This window comes from Oncorhynchus nerka, linkage group LG4, assembly GCF_034236695.1.
Source record: "Oncorhynchus nerka isolate Pitt River linkage group LG4, Oner_Uvic_2.0, whole genome shotgun sequence".
In the NCBI taxonomy this organism is placed as follows: Eukaryota; Metazoa; Chordata; class Actinopteri; order Salmoniformes; family Salmonidae; genus Oncorhynchus; species Oncorhynchus nerka.
In genome coordinates this window covers 19,738,875-19,758,871 of record NC_088399.1, presented here as the reverse complement: position 1 = coordinate 19,758,871, position 19,997 = coordinate 19,738,875, and the positions used below count along the sequence as shown (strand labels likewise).

General features: G+C 45.5%; 1 protein-coding gene across 3 annotated transcripts in view; it reads left to right on the top strand.

The window, feature by feature from the left end:
* LOC115120146 (zinc finger FYVE domain-containing protein 16-like) overlaps positions 1 to 17,224 on the top strand; it is a 38,444-nt gene extending 21,220 nt beyond the window's left edge. For 2 of the 3 annotated variants that reach the window (XM_029649048.2, XM_029649039.2), the window contains exons 5-16: positions 3,302 to 3,478; positions 3,741 to 3,880; positions 4,052 to 4,391; positions 4,767 to 4,922; positions 5,238 to 5,462; positions 11,298 to 11,380; positions 12,252 to 12,356; positions 14,225 to 14,375; positions 14,830 to 15,073; positions 15,186 to 15,291; positions 15,455 to 15,631; positions 15,813 to 17,224. In XM_029649048.2, coding sequence (XP_029504908.1) covers positions 3,302 to 3,478; positions 3,741 to 3,880; positions 4,052 to 4,391; positions 4,767 to 4,922; positions 5,238 to 5,462; positions 11,298 to 11,380; positions 12,252 to 12,356; positions 14,225 to 14,375; positions 14,830 to 15,073; positions 15,186 to 15,291; positions 15,455 to 15,631; positions 15,813 to 15,971 — 2,063 coding nt within the window. In that variant the 3' untranslated portion in view covers positions 15,972 to 17,224. The remainder of the gene's footprint in view (positions 1 to 3,301; positions 3,479 to 3,740; positions 3,881 to 4,051; positions 4,392 to 4,766; positions 4,923 to 5,237; positions 5,463 to 11,297; positions 11,381 to 12,251; positions 12,357 to 14,224; positions 14,376 to 14,829; positions 15,074 to 15,185; positions 15,292 to 15,454; positions 15,632 to 15,812) is intronic. The other variant, XM_029649056.2, reaches the window with a different exon arrangement.
* The last annotated feature ends 2,773 nt before the right edge of the window (positions 17,225 to 19,997 follow it).

Below are 19,997 nucleotides of genomic sequence, written 5' to 3'. Positions count from 1 at the left end.
CGGCCCAGTGGGGCTAACAGAGCTAGCTTCAGTCACTAGCATCTACTGTAACAAGGCTAATATAGTTAGCTTCAGCTAATACAGACAATTTACATTCAGCTAACTGGGGCTAGCATCAGTAAGGCTAAGTAGGTTAGCGTGACCAAGGGGACTGTCTTACCTGGGAGTTTGGAGGAGTGAAGACGAGGAAAAGGTAAGATGGGAACGGACTTTTGTAAAAAGAGAAGGAGAAGCTTGATGCTCTAGCTCATACTGGTTTATCTGTTACCATCTCATTCTCTCTCATACTGGTTTATCTGTCACCATCTCATTCTCTCTCATACTGGTTTATGGGAACGGACTTTTGTCAAAATACTGATTTAGTTACCATCTCATTCTCTCTCAACTGGTTTATCTGAATTCTGCTCTGGTTTAGCTCATACTGGTTTATCTGTTACCATCTCATTCTCTCTCATACTGGTTTATCTGTCACCATCTCATTCTCTCTCATACTGGTTTATCTGTTACTATCTCATTTTCTCTCATACTGATTTATCTGTTACCATCTCATTCTCTCTCATACTGGTTTATCTGTCTGGTTTACCATCTCATTCATACTGGTTTCATTCTCTCTCATACTGGTTTATCTGTCACCATTCATTCTCTCTCCTGGTTTATCTGTTACCATCTCATTCTCTCTCATACTGGTTTATCTGTTACTATCTCATTCTCTCTCATACTGGTTTATCTGTTACTATCTTATTCTCTCTCATACTGGTTTATCTGTTACCATCTCATTCTCTCTCATACTGGTTTATCTGTCACCATCTCATTCTCTCTCATACTGGTTTATCTGTCACCATCTCATTCTCTCTCATACTGGTTTATCTGTTACCATCTCATTCTCTCTCATACTGGTTTATCTGTTACTATCTCATTCTCTCTCATACTGGTTTATCTGTTACTATCTTATTTCTCTCTCATAGAACTCTCATTCTCTCTCATACTGGTTTATCTGTATTCTCTCTCATACATCTGTTACTATCATTCTCTCTCATACTGGTTTATCTGTTACATCTCATTCTCTCTCATACACACACTTGACACACACACACACACACACACACACACACACACACACACACACACACACACACACACACACACACACACACAGCATGCATGCTGCTTACATACACACGCACTGAATGTATTTCAGGTCATGTCTGTGTTTATCTGTATGGGCTTGTTGAGTCTGCTCCCAGCTTGGTGAAGGACACTGACTGCTGGCGTAGTTATGCTGTGTCATTCTGTCAGTCCGAGATCAAGGTGAAACTCTTCAACTGTCTGAAACTCTTCAACTGTCTGTAGGTGTACGTGTGAATTCGTGTTCCAGTGTTTGTGTATGTGTTCCAGTGTATGTGTGTGTCCCTGTGTGTTTGTGTGTTGTACAGGTAGCCTGACAGACTGTTAGCTCGGGCCAGTCCAACCGGGTTGATAAAGATCATATGACGTTACATCGCTATAATGCAGTCCAGAGCCCAGTCAGCACTTCTCTCCTCCCCCCATTAGGTCATCACTCACTTTCCTTGAATCACCTACTCTCTTTCTCTCTCTCTCTCTCTTTCTCTCTTTCTCTCTTTCTCTCTCTCTCTCTCTCTCTCTCTCTCATATATATATAATATATATATATCTCACCCTCTCTCTATATTTCACACCCTCTCTCTCTATATCTCACCCTCTTTATCTCTATATCTCACCCTCTCAAAATCTCACCCTCTCTCTCTATATATCTCACCCTCTCTATATCTCACCCTCTCTCTCTATATATCTCACCCTCTCTCTCTCTATATCTCACCCTCTCTCTCTCTCTATATCTCACCCTCTCTCTCTATATATCTCACCCTCTCTATATCTCACCCTCTCTCTCTCTATATCTCACCCTCTCTCTCTATATATCTCACCCTCTCTCTCTCTATATCTCACCCTCTCTATATTTCACCCTCTCTCTCTATATACACTGCTCAAAAAATAAAGGGAACACTTAAACAACACAATGTAACTCCAAGTCAATCACACTTCTGTGAAATCTAACTGTCCACTTAGGAAGCAACACTGATTGAAAATACATTTCACATGCTGTTGTGCAAATGGAATAGACAACAGGTGGAAATTATAGGCAATTAGCAAGACACCCCCAATAAAGGAGTGGTTCTGCAGGTGGTGACCACAGACCACTTCTCAGTTCCTATGCTTCCTGGCTGATGTTTTGGTCACTTTTGAATGCTGGCGGTGCTTTCACTCTAGTGGTAGCATGAGACGGAGTCTACAACCCACACAAGTGGCTCAGGTAGTGCAGCTCATCCAGGATGGCACATCAATGCGAGCTGTGGCAAGAAGGTTTGCTGTGTCTGTCAGCGTATTGTCCAGAGCATGGAGGCGCTACCAGGAGACAGGCCAGTAAGAATATTTCATTCATTCAGATCTAGGAAGTGTTATTTTAGTGTTCCCTTTATATTTTTGAGCGGTGTACACCCTCTCTATATATCTCACCCTCTTTCTCTATATATCTCACCCTCTTTCTCTCTATATCTCACCCTCTCTATATAGCTCACCTTCTCTCTATATATATCTCACCCTCTCTATATAGCTCACCCTCTCTCTATATATATCTCACCCTCTCTATATCTCACCTTCTCTCTATATATATATCTCACCCTCTCTATATATATATATCTCACCCTCTCTCTCTATACAGTGGGGCAAAAAAGTGTTTAGTCAGCCACCAATTGTGCAAGTTCTTCCACTTAAAAAGATGCGAGAGGCCTGTAATTTTCATCATAGGTACACTTCAACTATGACAGACAAAATGAGAAAAAAAATCCAGAAAATCACATTGTAGGATTTTTAATGAATTTATTTGCAAATTATGGTGGAAAATAAGTATTGCAGGTAACCATCGTTGACAGAGGAAGAACAATGATTCCAAGCACCACCCTTCTTTTGAAGCTTCCAGTCTGTTATTCGAACTCTATCAGCATGACAGAGTGATCTCCAGCCTTGTCCTCGTCAACACTCACACTTGGTCCTTTTGTGGCAGGGCTGAAATGCAGTGGAAATGTTTTTTGGGGATTCAGTTCATTTTCATGGCAAAGAGGGACTTTGCAATTAATTTGATCACTCTTCATAACATTCTGGTGTATATGTAAATTGCCATCATACAAACTGAGGCAGCAGACTTTGAAAATTGATATTTGTGTCATTCTCAAAACTTATGGCCACGACTGTACCTACCTGTCTCTCCCCTCCCTCTCCCCTCTAGCACAGGCGCTGGAGCGTATGAGGAGTCCGCCAGGTCCGAGCCCCAACCCCAACGTCCCGTCAGAGTACTGCAGCACCATCCCCCCCCTGCAGCAGGCCCGGGCTGCAGGCACCCTCAACTCCCCTCCGCCCACCGTCATGGTGCCTGTCTCCGTGCTCAAAAACCCTGGCAGCGACGGTACGTATGCAACCCTACATGGGCCGTTGTAGTCGCTAGTTGTGTAACAGTAGTCCCAAAAGCGCAAACATCCGGGTACTCTCCATAGAATAGCTTATACAGCCACAGTTTGGTTATGATTACATTTTTTTTTTTATTATTCTGATTTTCTATTTTCTGTTTGTTTCACATTTATATTAATTTTGACACTCTAATCTAAACAACAGTTTAAATGAAAGGGAAAGTGACAGAAGTTCCTGTCCCTGTGTGGTGCATGTGTCAGGTTGTCCTCGTGAGCAGAAGCGTGTGTGGTTTGCAGATGGCATCCTGCCCAATGGAGAGGTGGCCAACACCACCAGGCTCTCTGTGACTGGCAGGAGGGGCTCCCAGGAGTCCAGCCCTGTCACACCTGACCCACCTACGGTAAGAGGCATCATACACACACACTGAGACACACGTATGTGGCTAGACCCCACACAGAAACACACATAAAGAGCACATACACATGTAACCTGGACACATACATACATTTATCTCTCTTTCTGTCTGTTAATACGTCTATTCATCCATATCTTATCCGTCTGTGTCCTCCAGGCTGGCAGCAGAGTGTCCCCTGGCTCTGCAGCGGTGTCGGAGGGTGGTGTGTCGGCCTCAGTCGAGGTGGTGCGCCCCCCAGTGTCAGGACCCTGGGACTACAGCCTGCTGTGTGGGGTGGGGGGCTGTGTAGAGAGGAGCCCCAGTCTGCTGCCAGAGGATGAGGAGGGCTTGCCACCTCTACTCATCACCACCGGAGAGGAGGAAGGAGGAGGGGATCTATTGGTGGAGGAGCGCCCCGCCCCCTGCCAGATCCTTCTCCTATTGGAGGAGGGAGGGCCGCGACCTTTGACCTTTGTCCTCAACGCAAACCTGCTGGTCAACATCAAACTGGTCACCTGTGAGTTGAACACCCATCTCTACTCTCCTATTCTTCCTGGGGTACATCTCAATAATGTGAAGTGTCTTCCTCTTGTCTCCTTTCCTTCATCTGCACTGATCTGTAAAGACGGGACAAGTGAAACAATGTAGCCTACCCGATGCCTACTGGGGGCTAGCTTTCACCTGTCCAATTCTTTCAGATCAGTTCTTATTAAAGGAAAGGTGACAAGGAGAGAGTATTGAGATGTACCCCTAGGCCCATTCTAAAAACGAATGTGTATCCTGTGTGTATCTCTGTTATTTTTATCAGATTGTGGTTATAGGTGTTTTGCAGGCAATGTGTGTCTGTATTTGTCTGTGTATCCTCACTGTGTGTATGTCTACTGTGCTGTAGACTGCTGTAGGAAGTGCTGGTGTCTGGGCTCCAGTGGTCTACAGACTGTGGGACAGAGGGAGGTGGTGTTCATCCTGGAGGTTCTGCCAGAGGAGAGGGCTCTGCCCAAAGACCTGTTCACACTCTACCTCTCCATCTACCAGGACGCACAGAGAGGTAACACACATACCAGGACACCCACACACACACACACACACATACGCACTCTGTCACGCCTCTCCATCTACCAGGACGCACAGAGAGGTAACACACATACCAGGACACACACACACACACAAACACACGCACTCTGTCATGCCTCTCCATCTACCAGGACGCACAGAGAGGTAACACACATACCAGGACACCCACACACACACGCACACACACATACACACACACGCACTCTGTCACACCACTCCATCTACCAGGACACCTAGAAAGCCACACACACACACTGCCCACTATGTGTCTCTCCCTCCTCACCTCCAGGGAAGTATGTAGAGGAGCTGGGCAACGTGGCATTCACAGGTAGTTTCCTGGGGAGTAAGGAGCACGGCGGCGTGCTGTTTTACTCCCCTACCTTCCAGCCCCTGGAGGGCCTCTGTCTGCCCCCACAGCCCTTCCTCTGTGGTCTGCTCATCCAGAGGCTGGAGGTGCCCTGGGCCAAGGTGTTCCCCCTCAGACTGCTGCTACGGCTGGGAGCAGAACACAGTGGTGAGCCCCCAACAGTTACTAGCCTGTCTAAGTTCAGTGGAAATAAATACACTCAGTATACAAAACATTATGAACACCTGCTCTTTCCAACACTTAGACTGATCAGGTGAATCCAGGTGAAAGCTATTGATGTCACTTGTTAAATCCACTTCAATCAGTGTAGATGAAGGGGAGTAGACAGGTGAAAGAAGGATTTTTAAGCCTTGAGACAACTGAGACATGGATTGTGTATGTGTTCCATTCAAAGACAAAAGATTTAAGTGCCTTTGAACAGGGTATGGTATTAGGTGCCAGGCGCACTTGTTAGTATCAAGAATTGCAACGCTGCTGGGTTTTCAATAATGGTCCACACCCAAAGGACATCCAGCCAACTTGACACAACTGTTGGAAGCATTGGAGTCAACAGGCGCCAGCATCCCTGTAGAACGCTTTCAACACCTTGTAGAGTCCATGCCCAGACACATTGAATCTGTTGTGAATGCAAAAGGGGGGTGCAATTAAATATTAGGAAGGTATCCTTAATGTTTTGTACACTCAGTGTACACTATATATACAAAAGTATGTGGACGCCCCTTCAAATTAGTGGATTTGGCTATTTCAGCCACACCCATTGCTGACAGGTGTATAAAATCGAGCACACAGCCATGCAATCTCCATTGACATTAGAATGGCCTTACCGAAGAGCTCAGTGAATTTGAACGTGGCACCGTCATAGGATGCCACCTTTCCAACAAGTCAGTTGGTCAAATTTCTGCCCTGCTAGAGCTTCCCCGGTCAACTGTAAGTGCTGTTATGGTGATGTGGAAATGTCTAGGAGCAACAGCGGCTCAGCCGCGAAGTTGTAGGCCACACAAGCTCACAGAACGGGACCGCCGAGTGCTGAAGCGCGTAGCATGTAAAAATCCTCTGTCCTCGGTTGCAACATTCACTACTGAGTTCCAAACGGCCTCTGGAAGCAACGTCAGCACAAGAAGCAACGTCAGCCGAAGAACTGTTCGTCGGGAGCTTCATGAAATTTGTTTTCCGTGGCCGAGCAGCCGTACACAAGCCTAAAATCACCAAACATCGGCTGGAGTGGTGTAAAGCTCGCCGCCATTGGACTCTGGAGCAGTGGAAATGCGTTCTCTGGAGTGATGAATCACGCTTCACCATCTGGCAGTCCGAAGAACGAATCTGGGTTTGGTGGATGCCAGGAGAATGCTACCTGCCCCAACGCATAGTGCCAATTGTAAAGTTTGGTGGAGGAGGAATAATGGTCTGGGGCTGTTTTTCATGGTTTGGGCTAGGCCCCTTAGTTCCAGTGAAGGGAAATCTTAATGCTACTGCTTAGCATAACATTCTAGACAATTCTGTGATTTCAACATTGTTGCAACAGTTTAGGTAAGGCCCGTTCCTGTTTCAGCATGACAATGCCCCCGTGCACAAAGCGAGGTCCATACAGAAAAGGTTTGTCGAGATCTGTGTGGAAGAACTTGACAGAGCCCTGACCTCGACACAATCAAACACATTTGGGATTAATTGGAACACCGACTGTGAGCCAGGCCTAATCGCCCAACATCAGTGCCTGACCACACTAATGCTCTTGTTGCTGAATGGAAGCAAGTCCCCGCAGCAATATTCCAACATCTAGTAGAAAGCCTTCCCAGAAGAGTGGAGGCTGTTATAGCAGCAAAGGGGGACCAACTCCATATTAATGCCCATGATTTTGGAATGAGATGTTCGACAAGCAGGTGTCCACATTTGGTCATGTACATTTACATTTAAGTCATTTAGCAGACGCTCTTATCCAGAGCGACTTACAAATTGGTGCATTCACCTTATGACCTCCAGTGGAACAGTAGTGCATCTAAATCTTTTCAGGGGGGGGGGTGAGAGGGATTACTTTATCCTATCCTAGGTATTCCTTAAAGAGGTGGGGTTTCAGGTGTCTCCGGAAGGTGGTGATTGACTCCGCTGTCCTGGCGTCGTGAGGGAGTTTGTTCCACCATTGGGGGGCCAGAGCAGCGAACAGTTTTGACTGGGCTGAGCGGGAACTGTACTTCCTCAGTGGTAGGGAGGCGAGCAGGCCAGAGGTGGATGAACGCAGTGCCCTTGTTTGGGTGTAGGGCCTGATCAGAGCCTGGAGGTACTGAGGTGCCGTTCCCCTCACAGCTCCGTAGGCAAGCACCATGGTCTTGTAGCGGATGCGAGCTTCAACTGGAAGCCAGTGGAGGGAGCGGAGGAGCGGGGTGACGTGAGAGAACTTGGGAAGGTTGAACACCAGACGGGCTGCGGCGTTCTGGATGAGTTGTAGGGGTTTAATGGCACAGGCAGGGAGCCCAGCCAACAGCGAGTTGCAGTAATCCAGACGGGAGATGACAAGTGCCTGGATTAGGACCTGCGCCGCTTCCTGTGTGAGGCAGGGTCGTACTCTGCGGATGTTGTAGAGCATGAACCTACAGGAACGGGCCACCGCCTTGATGTTAGTTGAGAACGACAGGGTGTTGTCCAGGATCACGCCAAGGTTCTTAGCGCTCTGGGAGGAGGACACAATGGAGTTGTCAACCGTGATGGCGAGATCATGGAACGGGCAGTCCTTCCCCGGGAGGAAGAGCAGCTCCGTCTTGCCGAGGTTCAGCTTGAGGTGGTGATCCGTCATCCACACGGATATGTCTGCCAGACATGCAGAGATGCGATTCGCCACCTGGTCATCAGAAGGGGGAAAGGAGAAGATTAATTGTGTGTCGTCTGCATAGCAATGATAGGAGAGACCATGTGAGGTTATGACAGAGCCAAGTGACTTGGTGTATAGCGAGAATAGGAGAGGGCCTAGAACAGAGCCCTGGGGGACACCAGTGGTGAGAGCACGTGGTGTGGAGACGGATTCTCGCCACGCCACCTGGTAGGAGCGACCTGTCAGGTAGGACGCAATCCAAGCGTGGGCCGCGCCGGGAGATGCCCAACTCGGAGAGGGTGGAGAGGAGGATCTGATGGTTCACAGTATCGAAGGCAGCCGATAGGTCTAGAAGGATGAGAGCAGAGGAGAGAGAGTTAGCTTTAGCAGTGCGGAGCGCCTCCGTGATACAGAGAAGAGCAGTCTCAGTTGAATGACTAGTCTTGAAACCTGACTGATTTGGATCAAGAAGGTCATTCTGAGAGAGATAGCGGGAGAGCTGGCCAAGGACGGCACGTTCAAGAGTTTTGGAGAGAAAAGAAAGAAGGGATACTGGTCTGTAGTTGTTGACATCGGAGGGATCGAGTGTAGGTTTTTTCAGAAGGGGTGCAACTCTCGCTCTCTTGAAGACGGAAGGGACGTAGCCAGCGGTCAGGGATGAGTTGATGAGCGAGGTGAGGTAAGGGAGGAGGTCTCCGGAAATGGTCTGGAGAAGAGAGGAGGGGATAGGGTCAAGCGGGCAGGTTGTAGGGCGGCCGGCCGTCACAAGACGCGAGATTTCATCTGGAGAGAGAGGGGAGAAAGAGGTCAGAGCACAGGGTAGGGCAGTGTGAGCAGAACCAGCGGTGTCGTTTGACTTAGCAAACGAGGATCGGATGTCGTCGACCTTCTTTTCAAAATGGTTGACGAAGTCATCTGCAGAGAGGGAGGAGGGGGAGGGGGAGGAGGATTCAGGAGGGAGGAGAAGGTTGCAAAGAGCTTCCTAGGGTTAGAGGCAGATGCTTGGAATTTAGAGTGGTAGAAAGTGGCTTTAGCAGCAGAGAGAGAAGAGGAAAATGTAGAGAGGAGGGAGTGAAAGGATGTCAGGTCCGCAGGGAGGCGAGTTTTCCTCCATTTCCGCTCGGCTGCCCGGAGCCCTGTTCTGTGAGCTCGCAATGAGTCGTCGAGCCACGGAGCGGGAGGGGAGGACCGAGCCGGCCTGGAGGATAGGGGACATAGAGAGTCAAAGGATGCAGAAAGGGAGGAGAGGAGGGTTGAGGAGGCAGAATCAGGAGATAGGTTGGAGAAGGTTTGAGCAGAGGGAAGAGATGATAGGATGGAAGAGGAGAGAGTAGCGGGGAGAGAGAGCGAAGGTTGGGACGGCGCGATACCATCCGAGTAGGGGCAGTGTGGGAAGTGTTGGATGAGAGCGAGAGGGAAAAGGATACAAGGTAGTGGTCGGAGACTTGGAGGGGAGTTGCAACGAGGTTAGTGGAAGAACAGCATCTAGTAAAGATGAGGTCGAGCGTATTTCCTGCCTTGTGAGTAGGGGGAAGGTGAGAGGGTGAGGTCAAAAGAGGAGAGGAGTGGAAAGAAGGAGGCAGAGAGGAATGAGTCAAAGGTAGGCGTGGGGAGGTTAAAGTCGCCCAGAACTGTGAGAGGTGAGCCGTCCTCAGGAAAGGAGCTTATCAAGGCATCAAGCTCATTGATGAACTCTCAGAGGGAACCTGGAGGCGATAAATGATAAGGATGTTAAGCTTGAAAGGGCTGGTAACTGTGACAGCATGGAATTCAAAGGAGGCGATAGACAGATGGGTAAGGGGAAAGAGAGAATGACCACTTGGGAGAGATGAGGATCCCGGTGCCACCACCCCGCTGACCAGAAGCTCTCGGGGTGTGCGAGAACACGTGGGCAGACGAAGAGAGAGCAGTAGGAGTAGCAGTGTTGTCTGTGGTGATCCATGTTTCCGTCAGTGCCAGAAGTCGAGGGACTGGAGGGAGACATAGGCGGAGATGAACTCTGCCTTGTTGGCCGCAGATCGGCAGTTCCAGAGGCTACCGGAGACCTGGAACTCCACGTGGGTCGTGCGCGCTGGGACCACCAGATTAGGGTGGCCGCGGCCACGCGGTGTGGAGCGTTTGTATGGTCTGTGCAGAGAGGAGAGAACAGGGATAGACAGACACATAGTTGACAGGCTACACAAGAGGCTACGCTAATGCAAAGGAGATTGGAATGACAAGTGGACTACACGTCACGAGTGTTCAGAGAGTTAAGCTTACGTAGCAAGAATCTTATTGACTAAAATGATTAAAATGATACAGTACTGCTGAAGTAGGCTAGCTGGCAGAGGCTGCGTTGTTGACTAAGTAGGCTAGTTGGCATTGGCTGCGTTGTTGACACTACACTAATCAAGTCGTTCCGTTGAGTGTAATAGTTTCTACTGTGCTGCTATTCGGGGCTAGCTGGCTAGCTAGCAGTGTTGATTACGTTACGTTGCGTTAAAGAACGACAATAGCTGGCTAACTAACCTAGGAAATCGCTCTAGACTACACAATTATCTTTGATACAAAGACGGCTGTGTAGCTAGCTATGTAGCTAGCTACGATCAAACAAATCAAGCCGTTGTACTGTAATGAAATGAAATGAAAAATGTGATACTACCTGTGGAGCGAAGCGAAAATGCGACCGGATTGTTGAGTGCAGAAGTTCTGTTCGGTAGACGTTGGCTAGCTGTTGGCTAGCTAGCAGAGTCTCCTATGTTAAGGACGACATAAAACTACACACTCTAAACTACACAATTATCTTGGGTACGAAGACAGCAAAGACAACTATGTAGCTAGCTAACACTACACTAATCAAGTCGTTCAGTTGAGTGTAATAGTTGTGCTGCTAATCGGTAACGAGGTTATATACAGGGGCACCGGTACCGAGTCAGTGTGCTCTGGAGTGTTCATGGTAATTCGTTTTAGAAGGCTATTCACTTTGACTGGTTTTCAAAGTCAAATCTGTTTTGATAGCTGTTTCAAACTTTTGAACTTGATATCTGCTGTAGACTGGAGGCTACTGCGATCACCACTGCTTTCACTTTACACACGTGCCCATAACTTACAATAATGACATGGTGAAATAATAATGAAATTATTATAACAAGTGTTTAGATGAATGTGGAGCCTGATTCTAATGACCTTTGTTTTTTTTGCAGTGTACCCCAGCACTCTGGTCAGCGTCCGCTTCAGAGAAACTGTGTTCAGAGAGACAGGACACACCATCATGAACCTGTTGGCTGTAAGTACTGAAAACACACACACACAAACACACACACACACACACACACACATGGTTATAAAGAATAGCTGGAGTCTTTTATTGTAAATCTCATGTATTTTAGAGTATTTCCTTTTCTTTTAGCAATTTGATCACTATAAAACATTGATAATAACCATTCACATCACACTGAAGCCAGGCAGTAAATGTAGGTCTCTAGCCCTGATGTAAAGTTGAGACCCGTCTCGCTGATCGTCTGTGATGATCACTGAGCCGCATGCTGTGCAGTGTGTTTTCCCGCAGGAGGCCAGCCAATATTGCTATAATGTCATTATTTCACCACTATGGCCTATTTATTGCCTTACCTCCCTTATCCTACCTCATTAGCACACACTGTATATAGACTTTTTCTACTGTATTATTGACTGTATGTTTGTTTATTCCATGTGTAACTCTGTTGTTGTTTGTGTCGCACTGCTTTGCTTTATCTTGGCCAGGTTCCAGTTGTAAATGACAACTTGTTCTCGACTAACCTACCTGGTTAAATAAAGGTGAAATAAATAAATAAAATAAAATTAGAGACAGAGGACCGAAATGACACACAGAGCTAGATCAGGTCTCCGATGGGAGAACATACTGCAGTACTTTGGTTCCCTGCCAGCTGTTGTCTGGCGGAAGGAGAGGGGAGCCTTTTGGTACAGCAGTTAGGTTTGCTGCCTTCAGAACACATGAACGAACGTCTCTCTCTCTCTCTCTCTCTCTCTCTCTCTCTCTCTCTCTCATACTCAGTGTGTAATTTCTGTCCAATAAGGACTTTAAAGAGTAGTGTAGGCCACATACTATTAATGTCCCCAAAATAAACTGGTGACGTGTGTGTTTTGATCATTCACAGGACCTGAGGAACTACCAGTACAGTCTGCCTGCTGTGGAGGGTCTGAGGATCCACATGGAGATGGGCCACAGCTACATCGACATTCCCAAGAGCAGCTTCCCTGAGGTTAGACCAATGTGTGTGTGTGTGTGTGTCTCAGGGTTCCCAGGAAAACACCATTCTAAACAGTGCACATGATGCGAGCAGTTCCATAGCATATGTGACAGAGATGAACATCTCTTTTAGAAATGTTGAGAGGGAAGATCTAAAGATGCAACAACTAGCATGGGTTGTGAATATGACAAGAGTTGTGAATATGACAAGGGTTGTGAATATGACAAGGGTTGTGAATATGACAAGGGTTGTGAATATGACAAGGGTTGTGCCTTTAGATGCTGGAGAAAGTTGATTTAAAAACCAATAGAACATGATAAATACTGTTTTGAATGTCATTTGAGGAAGTATATATCAAATAATTCCATAATTCTTATGGTCAGAATTTGGATAGGCTACTTTGAAACAAAAAAAGTCCTTGTTTTAAACAATTATGTTTAAATAGTTTCAGAAAAGCTGACTGCCTCCACTCGGGGGGGGGGGGATACAGAAGATAGCCCTATTTGGTAAAGGACAAAGTGCATATTATGGCAAGAACAGCTCAAATAAGCAAAGAGAAATGACAGTCCAACATTACTTTAAGTCATGAAGGTCAGTCAAAATGGAAAATGGCAAGAACTTTGAAAGTTTCTTAAAGTGCAGTTGCAAAAACCATCAAGGGCTATGATGAAACTGGGTCTTATGAGGACTGCCACAGGAATGGAAGACCCAGTTACCTCTGGTGCAGAGGATACGTTCATTAGAGTTACCAGCCTCAGAAATTGATGCCCAAATAAATGCTTCACAGAGTTCATGTAACAGACACATCTCAACATCAGCTGTTCAGAGGCGACTGTGTGAATCAGGCCTTCATGGTCGAATTTCTGCAAAGAAACCACTACTAAAGGACACCAAAAAGAAGAAGAGGCTTACTTGGGACAAGAAAGACAAGCAATGGACATTAGACCGGTGGAAATCTGTCCTTTGATCTTGAGTCCAAATTGGAGATTTTTGGTTCCAACTGCCGTGTCTTTGTGAGATGAGGTGTGAGTGGACAGATGTTTTCCACGTGTATTTCCCACCGCAAAGCATGGAGGAGGAGTTGTTATGGTGTGTGGGTACTTTGCTGGGGACACTGTCTGTGATTTATTTATAATTCAAGGCACACTTAACCAGTATGGCTTCCACAGAATTCTGCAGGGATACGCCATCCCATTTGGTTTGAGCTTGGTCCCACTATCATTTGTTTTTCAACAGGGTAATGACCCAACACTGACCCAGGTTGTGTAAGGGCTATTTTACCAAGAAGGAGAGCGATGGCGGCAGGTAGCCTAGTGGTTGAGTGTTGGACTACTAACCAAAAGGTTGCAAGATTGAATCCCCGAGCTTACAAAGTAAAAATCTGTCATTCTGCCCCTGAACAAGGCAGTTATTAAGCCACTGTTCCTAGGCCGTCATTGAAAATAAGAATTTGTACTTAACTGACTTGCCTAGTTAAATAAAGATAAAATAAATATTTGTTTTAAATGGAGTGCTGCAATAGATGACCTGGCCTCCACAATCCCCCCGACCTCAACCAAATTTGGGATGAGTCGGACCGCAGAGTTAAAGAAAAGCAGCCAACAAGTGCTCAGCATATGTGGGAACTTCTTCAAGACTAGTGGAAATGCATTCCAGGTGAAGCTGGTTGACAGAATGCTGATATCAAGGCAAAGGGTGGCTATTTGAAGAATCTCAAATATAAAATATTTAAAATATATTTTGAATTATTTAAAACTTTTTTGGTTACTACATGGTTCTATTTCTGTTATTTAATAGTTTTGATGTCTTCACCTATACATTGTAGAATAACAGTGTTTTTATAACTTTTGACCGGTAGTGTATATGTGCGTGTTTTCCAGATGTTGAAGGTTGTGAATGCGTCTAACGAGCATGTGATCAGTGTGGGTGCCGGGTTCAGCTCAGAGGCTGACTCCCACCTGGTCTGTTTCCAGAACAACGAGGGCACCTATCAGACCCAGGCCAACAGCCAGCCTGGCAAGACACGCACAGGTCAGTAACAACCCAGATTGCCCACTAGAGGTCAGAATAAACTGTTTGTTTCTTTTGCTTCAGAAACCAGGGTTGTGTTCATTATAGCAAAATCTAAAATGTTTTGCAACAGAAAATGATAAAGAATGTTTCTTATTGGACAACGACATGTAGCCCACCCCTGTTTCAGTCAGTGTTTTTTTTCTGTTTGGTGGATAATGAATACGTCCCACATATGAAGCAGGTGTTTCTTTTGGAGTTGTGGTCTTGACTAGTTGAAACATTAAGTAGTCCTTGCTTGTCATTCTGTTTGTTAAAACATATTATTTGTAATTAAATGAAAGAATATACTTGATTTGTGTCTTTGTCTTTTATCAGTACCAAACCAGAATTCAAACGAAATGGGTAAATCTGCTGGGATTTTATCTGTGATATTCTGTTATTCTAACCAGTGTATTATTGTGTTATTCTATAGTGACGGGGGCCAGCTTCGTGGTGTTCAACGGGGCCCTGAAGGCCTCGTCAGGCTTCATCGCCAAGTCGAGCATCGTGGAGGACGGCTTGATGGTTCAGATCCCCCCAGAGACCATGGAGGCCCTGCGTGCCGCCCTGAGGGGGCAGACTGACTTCCACATCCCCTGTGGCAAGGCTGACGGAGGGGAGCTCCGGGACAATGTCACCGTCCGCTGGATTGACTGGAGTTCCCCCGTCAACGCTGGGTAAGGGATATGATACACACCAAAACATACAGACTCATATACACATCATGGGGATCTTCTCCCTGGTGCATGATTGGTCAATACATGAATTTATGTGTGTATGTCCCTGTAGTGTGACCAGTGGTGTAGACAGGAAACCTCTGGAGGGGGTCCACAGTGTGAGGATGCAGCAGGACACAGAATTTGAGTCGGACGGACGCACCATAAGGTGTACTGAGGTAGGACACAAACACACAGATCATACATACAGACATGGAGTTCTGTTCACCTTCTGAGTCACATCTCTCTGGAACACACACTTGTAAACACACACATTCAGTCACTCAAACCTGTCTGTCTGTACCTGTCGAACGCCATCCTTCTGTCTGTCTCTCCATCCAGGTGTTCTACTGGCTGAAGAGTCCAGACATGTCCCTGTCTGCGGTGCTGCCGTCCTGTAGTGTGTTCCACAGGGAGATGGCTGTGGCCAGCTGTAGTGCTCTGACCCCTCACCTCTCTGTCCTCTCAGCCAGCGGCATCAACTCCCTCGCCCTCAGAGTCTCTACACACACTGACATGGTAACTAATGTACTAACACACTGTAATGCTATGAAAGGGTATCACTTTGTGACAAATGTAGAGAGCTATAAAAACATTTGGTTGATTTAATATTCTAGAAACGAGACCCACTGGAGCCAAACAAAACTGTAAGGATCTTAACTGAAGTGTGTGTGTGTGTGTGTGTGTGTGTGTGTGTCAGGTGGAGTACCAGGCCGGTTCAGGAGGCAGGCTCCTACCCCAGCGCTATATGAACGAGCTAGACAGCGCTCTGATCCCCGTCATCCACGGAGGTTCAGCAAGAGTGCCACAGACAGCCATGGACATGGAGTTTATCTTCTACATCACACACACTGTCTAACACACACAGTCTCGCACATGGAAACACAAAAACTGTTAAACACTGTACGTGCCATTACACACACACACACACACACACACACACACACACACACAGCCTGGATGTCTTTTCTCAAAGTAAAAGGCTGGAGCTCAGAGGACCTTGGACAAACTGACAGAACCTGAGAACACAAACAGCCAATCAGGCGTGGCTAATAACTGAACTGAAGTCACACGCCGCCAATGGCAGGACATTCCCACAGAGTCTCTCTCTGAAGGCCTTAGAGAATAGAGATGTAGGTCTTTGTTCCAGGATGGACAGTGGAGAAACTGGAACAGTGAAATGGCTTTAAGTCTGAGAAACATTATGAATGCTGCTTTAACCCACGAGGCCAAACACTTAGCACAAATAACAACAACAATCCCAAAAAGAATGAACTCTCCTGAAACAGACTTTTCTCATCTCTTCCTGCTCTGCCTTGACTTCTTACTGGCATCTGTCTGTCAGCCAGCCAAGGAACACCTTGTTGAATGTTTCCAACCGACACTGTCAACAAACTGCTTTCTTTTCTCTACTCTTCTTTTCATATATTTACTGTATATTTAGAATGACCACATGGTAAAACAGTGACGAATTATATTGAAGTTACTTGATTGACAGCTGTATGCCAAGCTTGAGAAGAGCAGCATGACATGAGACACTGATGTGCTTTGTAGAAGTTTCTAGATAAACTGTTATTTGAGGATGTGAGCGCCATTTTCGAATGAGTAAATTCTAGAATGGCGTTTTGAACTTCTTCTCTCTTCATCGGCAGAGTGCAGAGTCTTGTTTAGCAGTGGTCTCTCCAGTGTTATATGTGGGGATTTCTCGGACATCCCTCACTGTCTAGTCCAAATCTATAGAAATTATATCAAGCTTTTTTAAGCTTAAAGTACTATTTTTTTTGGAACCGTTACGTAAATGGAATTGATGTTCGTATTTTTGATAGGACGTTAGCTAGCTGAGTCACTTTCGCAGGTGTCGTGCAAATGAGGCCTGAGGAGCACAGAGAAAAACGATGGACAAGAGTTTCCCCTGATGAGGAACACTGTAAAGGTCTTAAAAGTTCCCTTCACATTTTGTCTGTTATTAGCTGCCCTAGAAAGCCTTGAACCAGCCAGACACATTATTCAACAATATCACCGATACTGACTGATGTTATTGACATGGTCCAATCTTACTGATGAAGGTTAGTGTTAATGTAACATTGATCTATATAAATTCCTATTGATGCATATGATTGACGTTGATTGACCATATCTTCATTTCTCATCCTGTTGTGTTGCGGCGCTCTTAAAACCCTCTAGAGTCGACATAATAAGTAACATAAACATCCTTCAATTTAAACTAGAGATATCTGATATCTCATTCCACCGCATCCGCCTATGTCAGCCTTCCGCGTCTACGGTGGAAGGTGGCAGAGCTACAGCGGTGTTTGTCAGACCATGAGACATCCCAAAAATCAGTCTCACGAAAACGTCTGTAACGTCCAAACGGTTTGCCCACTATGGAAAAGGGAGACTCACAAACACCATGGTGTTCTCTGTATTGCTCTACGGGAGTCATCTGAAGGTTTGCAATCAATGTGTGTATATATATATAACTTTACATGTCTATATTTCCAAGATTAAGTGTATTTCGGTTAGTGTATGTAGGGCAGACAACTGACTACTTGTATTTCGAATTTTAGAAATATCAGAGCTTGTAATATTGGGTTACATGAACTCCTGTGGCCCATCCCCCCTCCAGCCAGGCTTGGTTCTGCACCTTTTGACATAAGGGGGTGTGTCACAATGTATATACATTTAACCACTTTTGCAGTAGAATATTTTTACACAGCCATCCATTTCATAAATGGGAGACATTAGAGATATGGAAAAGCATGGTTGTACCTTCGGTAGGCGTATCTCAAAAACGAAAGCCCTTTTTGACGATTGACCACTAGCCTATGTATCACTAGCACAGGTGGCCGGTGGCACCTTAATTGGGGAGGATGGGCTCATAGTAACGGCTGGAATGGAATTAATAGAATGGTATCGAACACATCAAACACGTTTTCTATGCGTTTGATACCAATCCATTAACTCCATTCCAGACATTATTATGAGCCGTCATCCTCTCAGAACCCTCCTGTGGTCACTAGAATGTTTACCTATAACCCACTGCTGGTTCTGTCCGTGATAATCAACTGCCTGGATATCATGAAAACGGACTTATTTTTTTAATTTAAATTCTTAGGTCCACCTGGTCCTGTTGTGTTAGCGGGGAATTATGTCATTTTGCCCTGTAACCTTCAACCCAGCATCAGTGCTGTGGGCATGAAGGTACAGTGGCCCAGACCAGCTATGGCCTTCGCTACTGTCCATCTTTATGAAAACCAGAGAGACATAGATGAGGGGCCGAGTGACTCCTACAGAGGAAGAACAGCTATGTTCAAAGAGGACCTTCAGAGAGGCAACATGTCATTAAAACTGATCAAAGTGAAACTCTGCCGAGGGGAAATTGAAATGCTTGGTTCAGACGCCGACCTGGTTTGAGGAGGCTGATCTTGAAGTTTCTGTTAAAGGCATGAGTAATTCAGATGCACAACATCATAAATTGTTTGTCAAATTGACTTCCATCTATTGATTACATATTTAAGCAGGGATGCAATCAGTCCTTAACACTGACAATATTTAAATGAGTCCTGTGACTTATGATGCACTTTAAGTGATGTTATTAGTTAGAATTTAGAAGAAGGATTCTTGGTCAAACATCAGAAATTGTGATTGTTTATTGATAGTAAATTTACAATACAGGAATTTGATTTTCCCCAATGTAAGTTTAACTGCCTGTCACATAAGTCAAAATTATATTGTGATCCATATTTACTTCTGTGTAGGTGCAGGATCTATACCACTGGTCTCCATTGGGGAAACTTTGTGTTTTAGAATAACAATAAAATTACAATACTGTTGTGTGACAAATGCAAACAAGATTGATAAGGTACCAGTACAATACTACTGTGTGCCTGGATCTGATATGTAAATCTACAGGCTGGCACCCTGAGCCAGAAGTGGTGTGGCTGGACAGTGAAGGAGGTATCCTCACTTCTGAACCTGCAGAGACACACAGGGACGCTGATGACAGGACATGTGGTTGTTTACAGCAGTGACACCAACAGGTTCATCTGCAGAGTTCAACAGAAGCTGATCGATCACACAACACAATATTAATATTCCAGGTAAGAACTGTTATTTCAGTCTGGAGTCAGTCCTTTGTCATAGGCACTGCCCATCCGAACAATAAAGGAATAATATGCCACAGAACAAGGACTTTTTTTAAATGTACTTATGAACAATGCCTACATTTCATATCTATAGAGGTGGAGGATTTGTTACCACAGGATCTGATATAAGTTAAGCTTTCTATCTGGAACAGGAAATTCTGAATTATTTTATTATTAAGTTAGCTTGTTAACACATCAATCCCTCTTCCTGGAACAAACCCTTGATGCTTTTGTTCCAAGCCTCCAAAACCCAAACAGGATAACATCATCAATATACCTGACCCCCCTGACTGTATTCCTGCAGAACATGAACCCTTCTTCCCATAGTCAAAGAAACAAGTTGGCATTATTTAGGGGCAAAGCAGGGCCTTATGCAGGGCCTTAAAAGGGCCTTAAAAGTTAAGTCACTATAAAGTCACTTAGTCTTGGTCACAGGTAATGCCGACTAGAACAAGAGGTTTTTGATGGAAGCATACAGTAAACCAAGTAACATTTCTTGGTTAATGTTTCATAACCAGCTCATATACAATACATTAGAATTAAGTACCTAACCTGCTTTTCTTTCATTTTCAGGTAATGCGTGGAGTCGGGGTAAGTTACTATGATACTTACAGCTGTTTTTGGTCATTTATACCCATTGACTCATGAAGAATGTCATTAATAAATGACTCATGAGCTTAGTTCAACTGTCTTACTGTCTTACTCTAATCCACAACCAAATCTTCCATGAACTCTGGCCT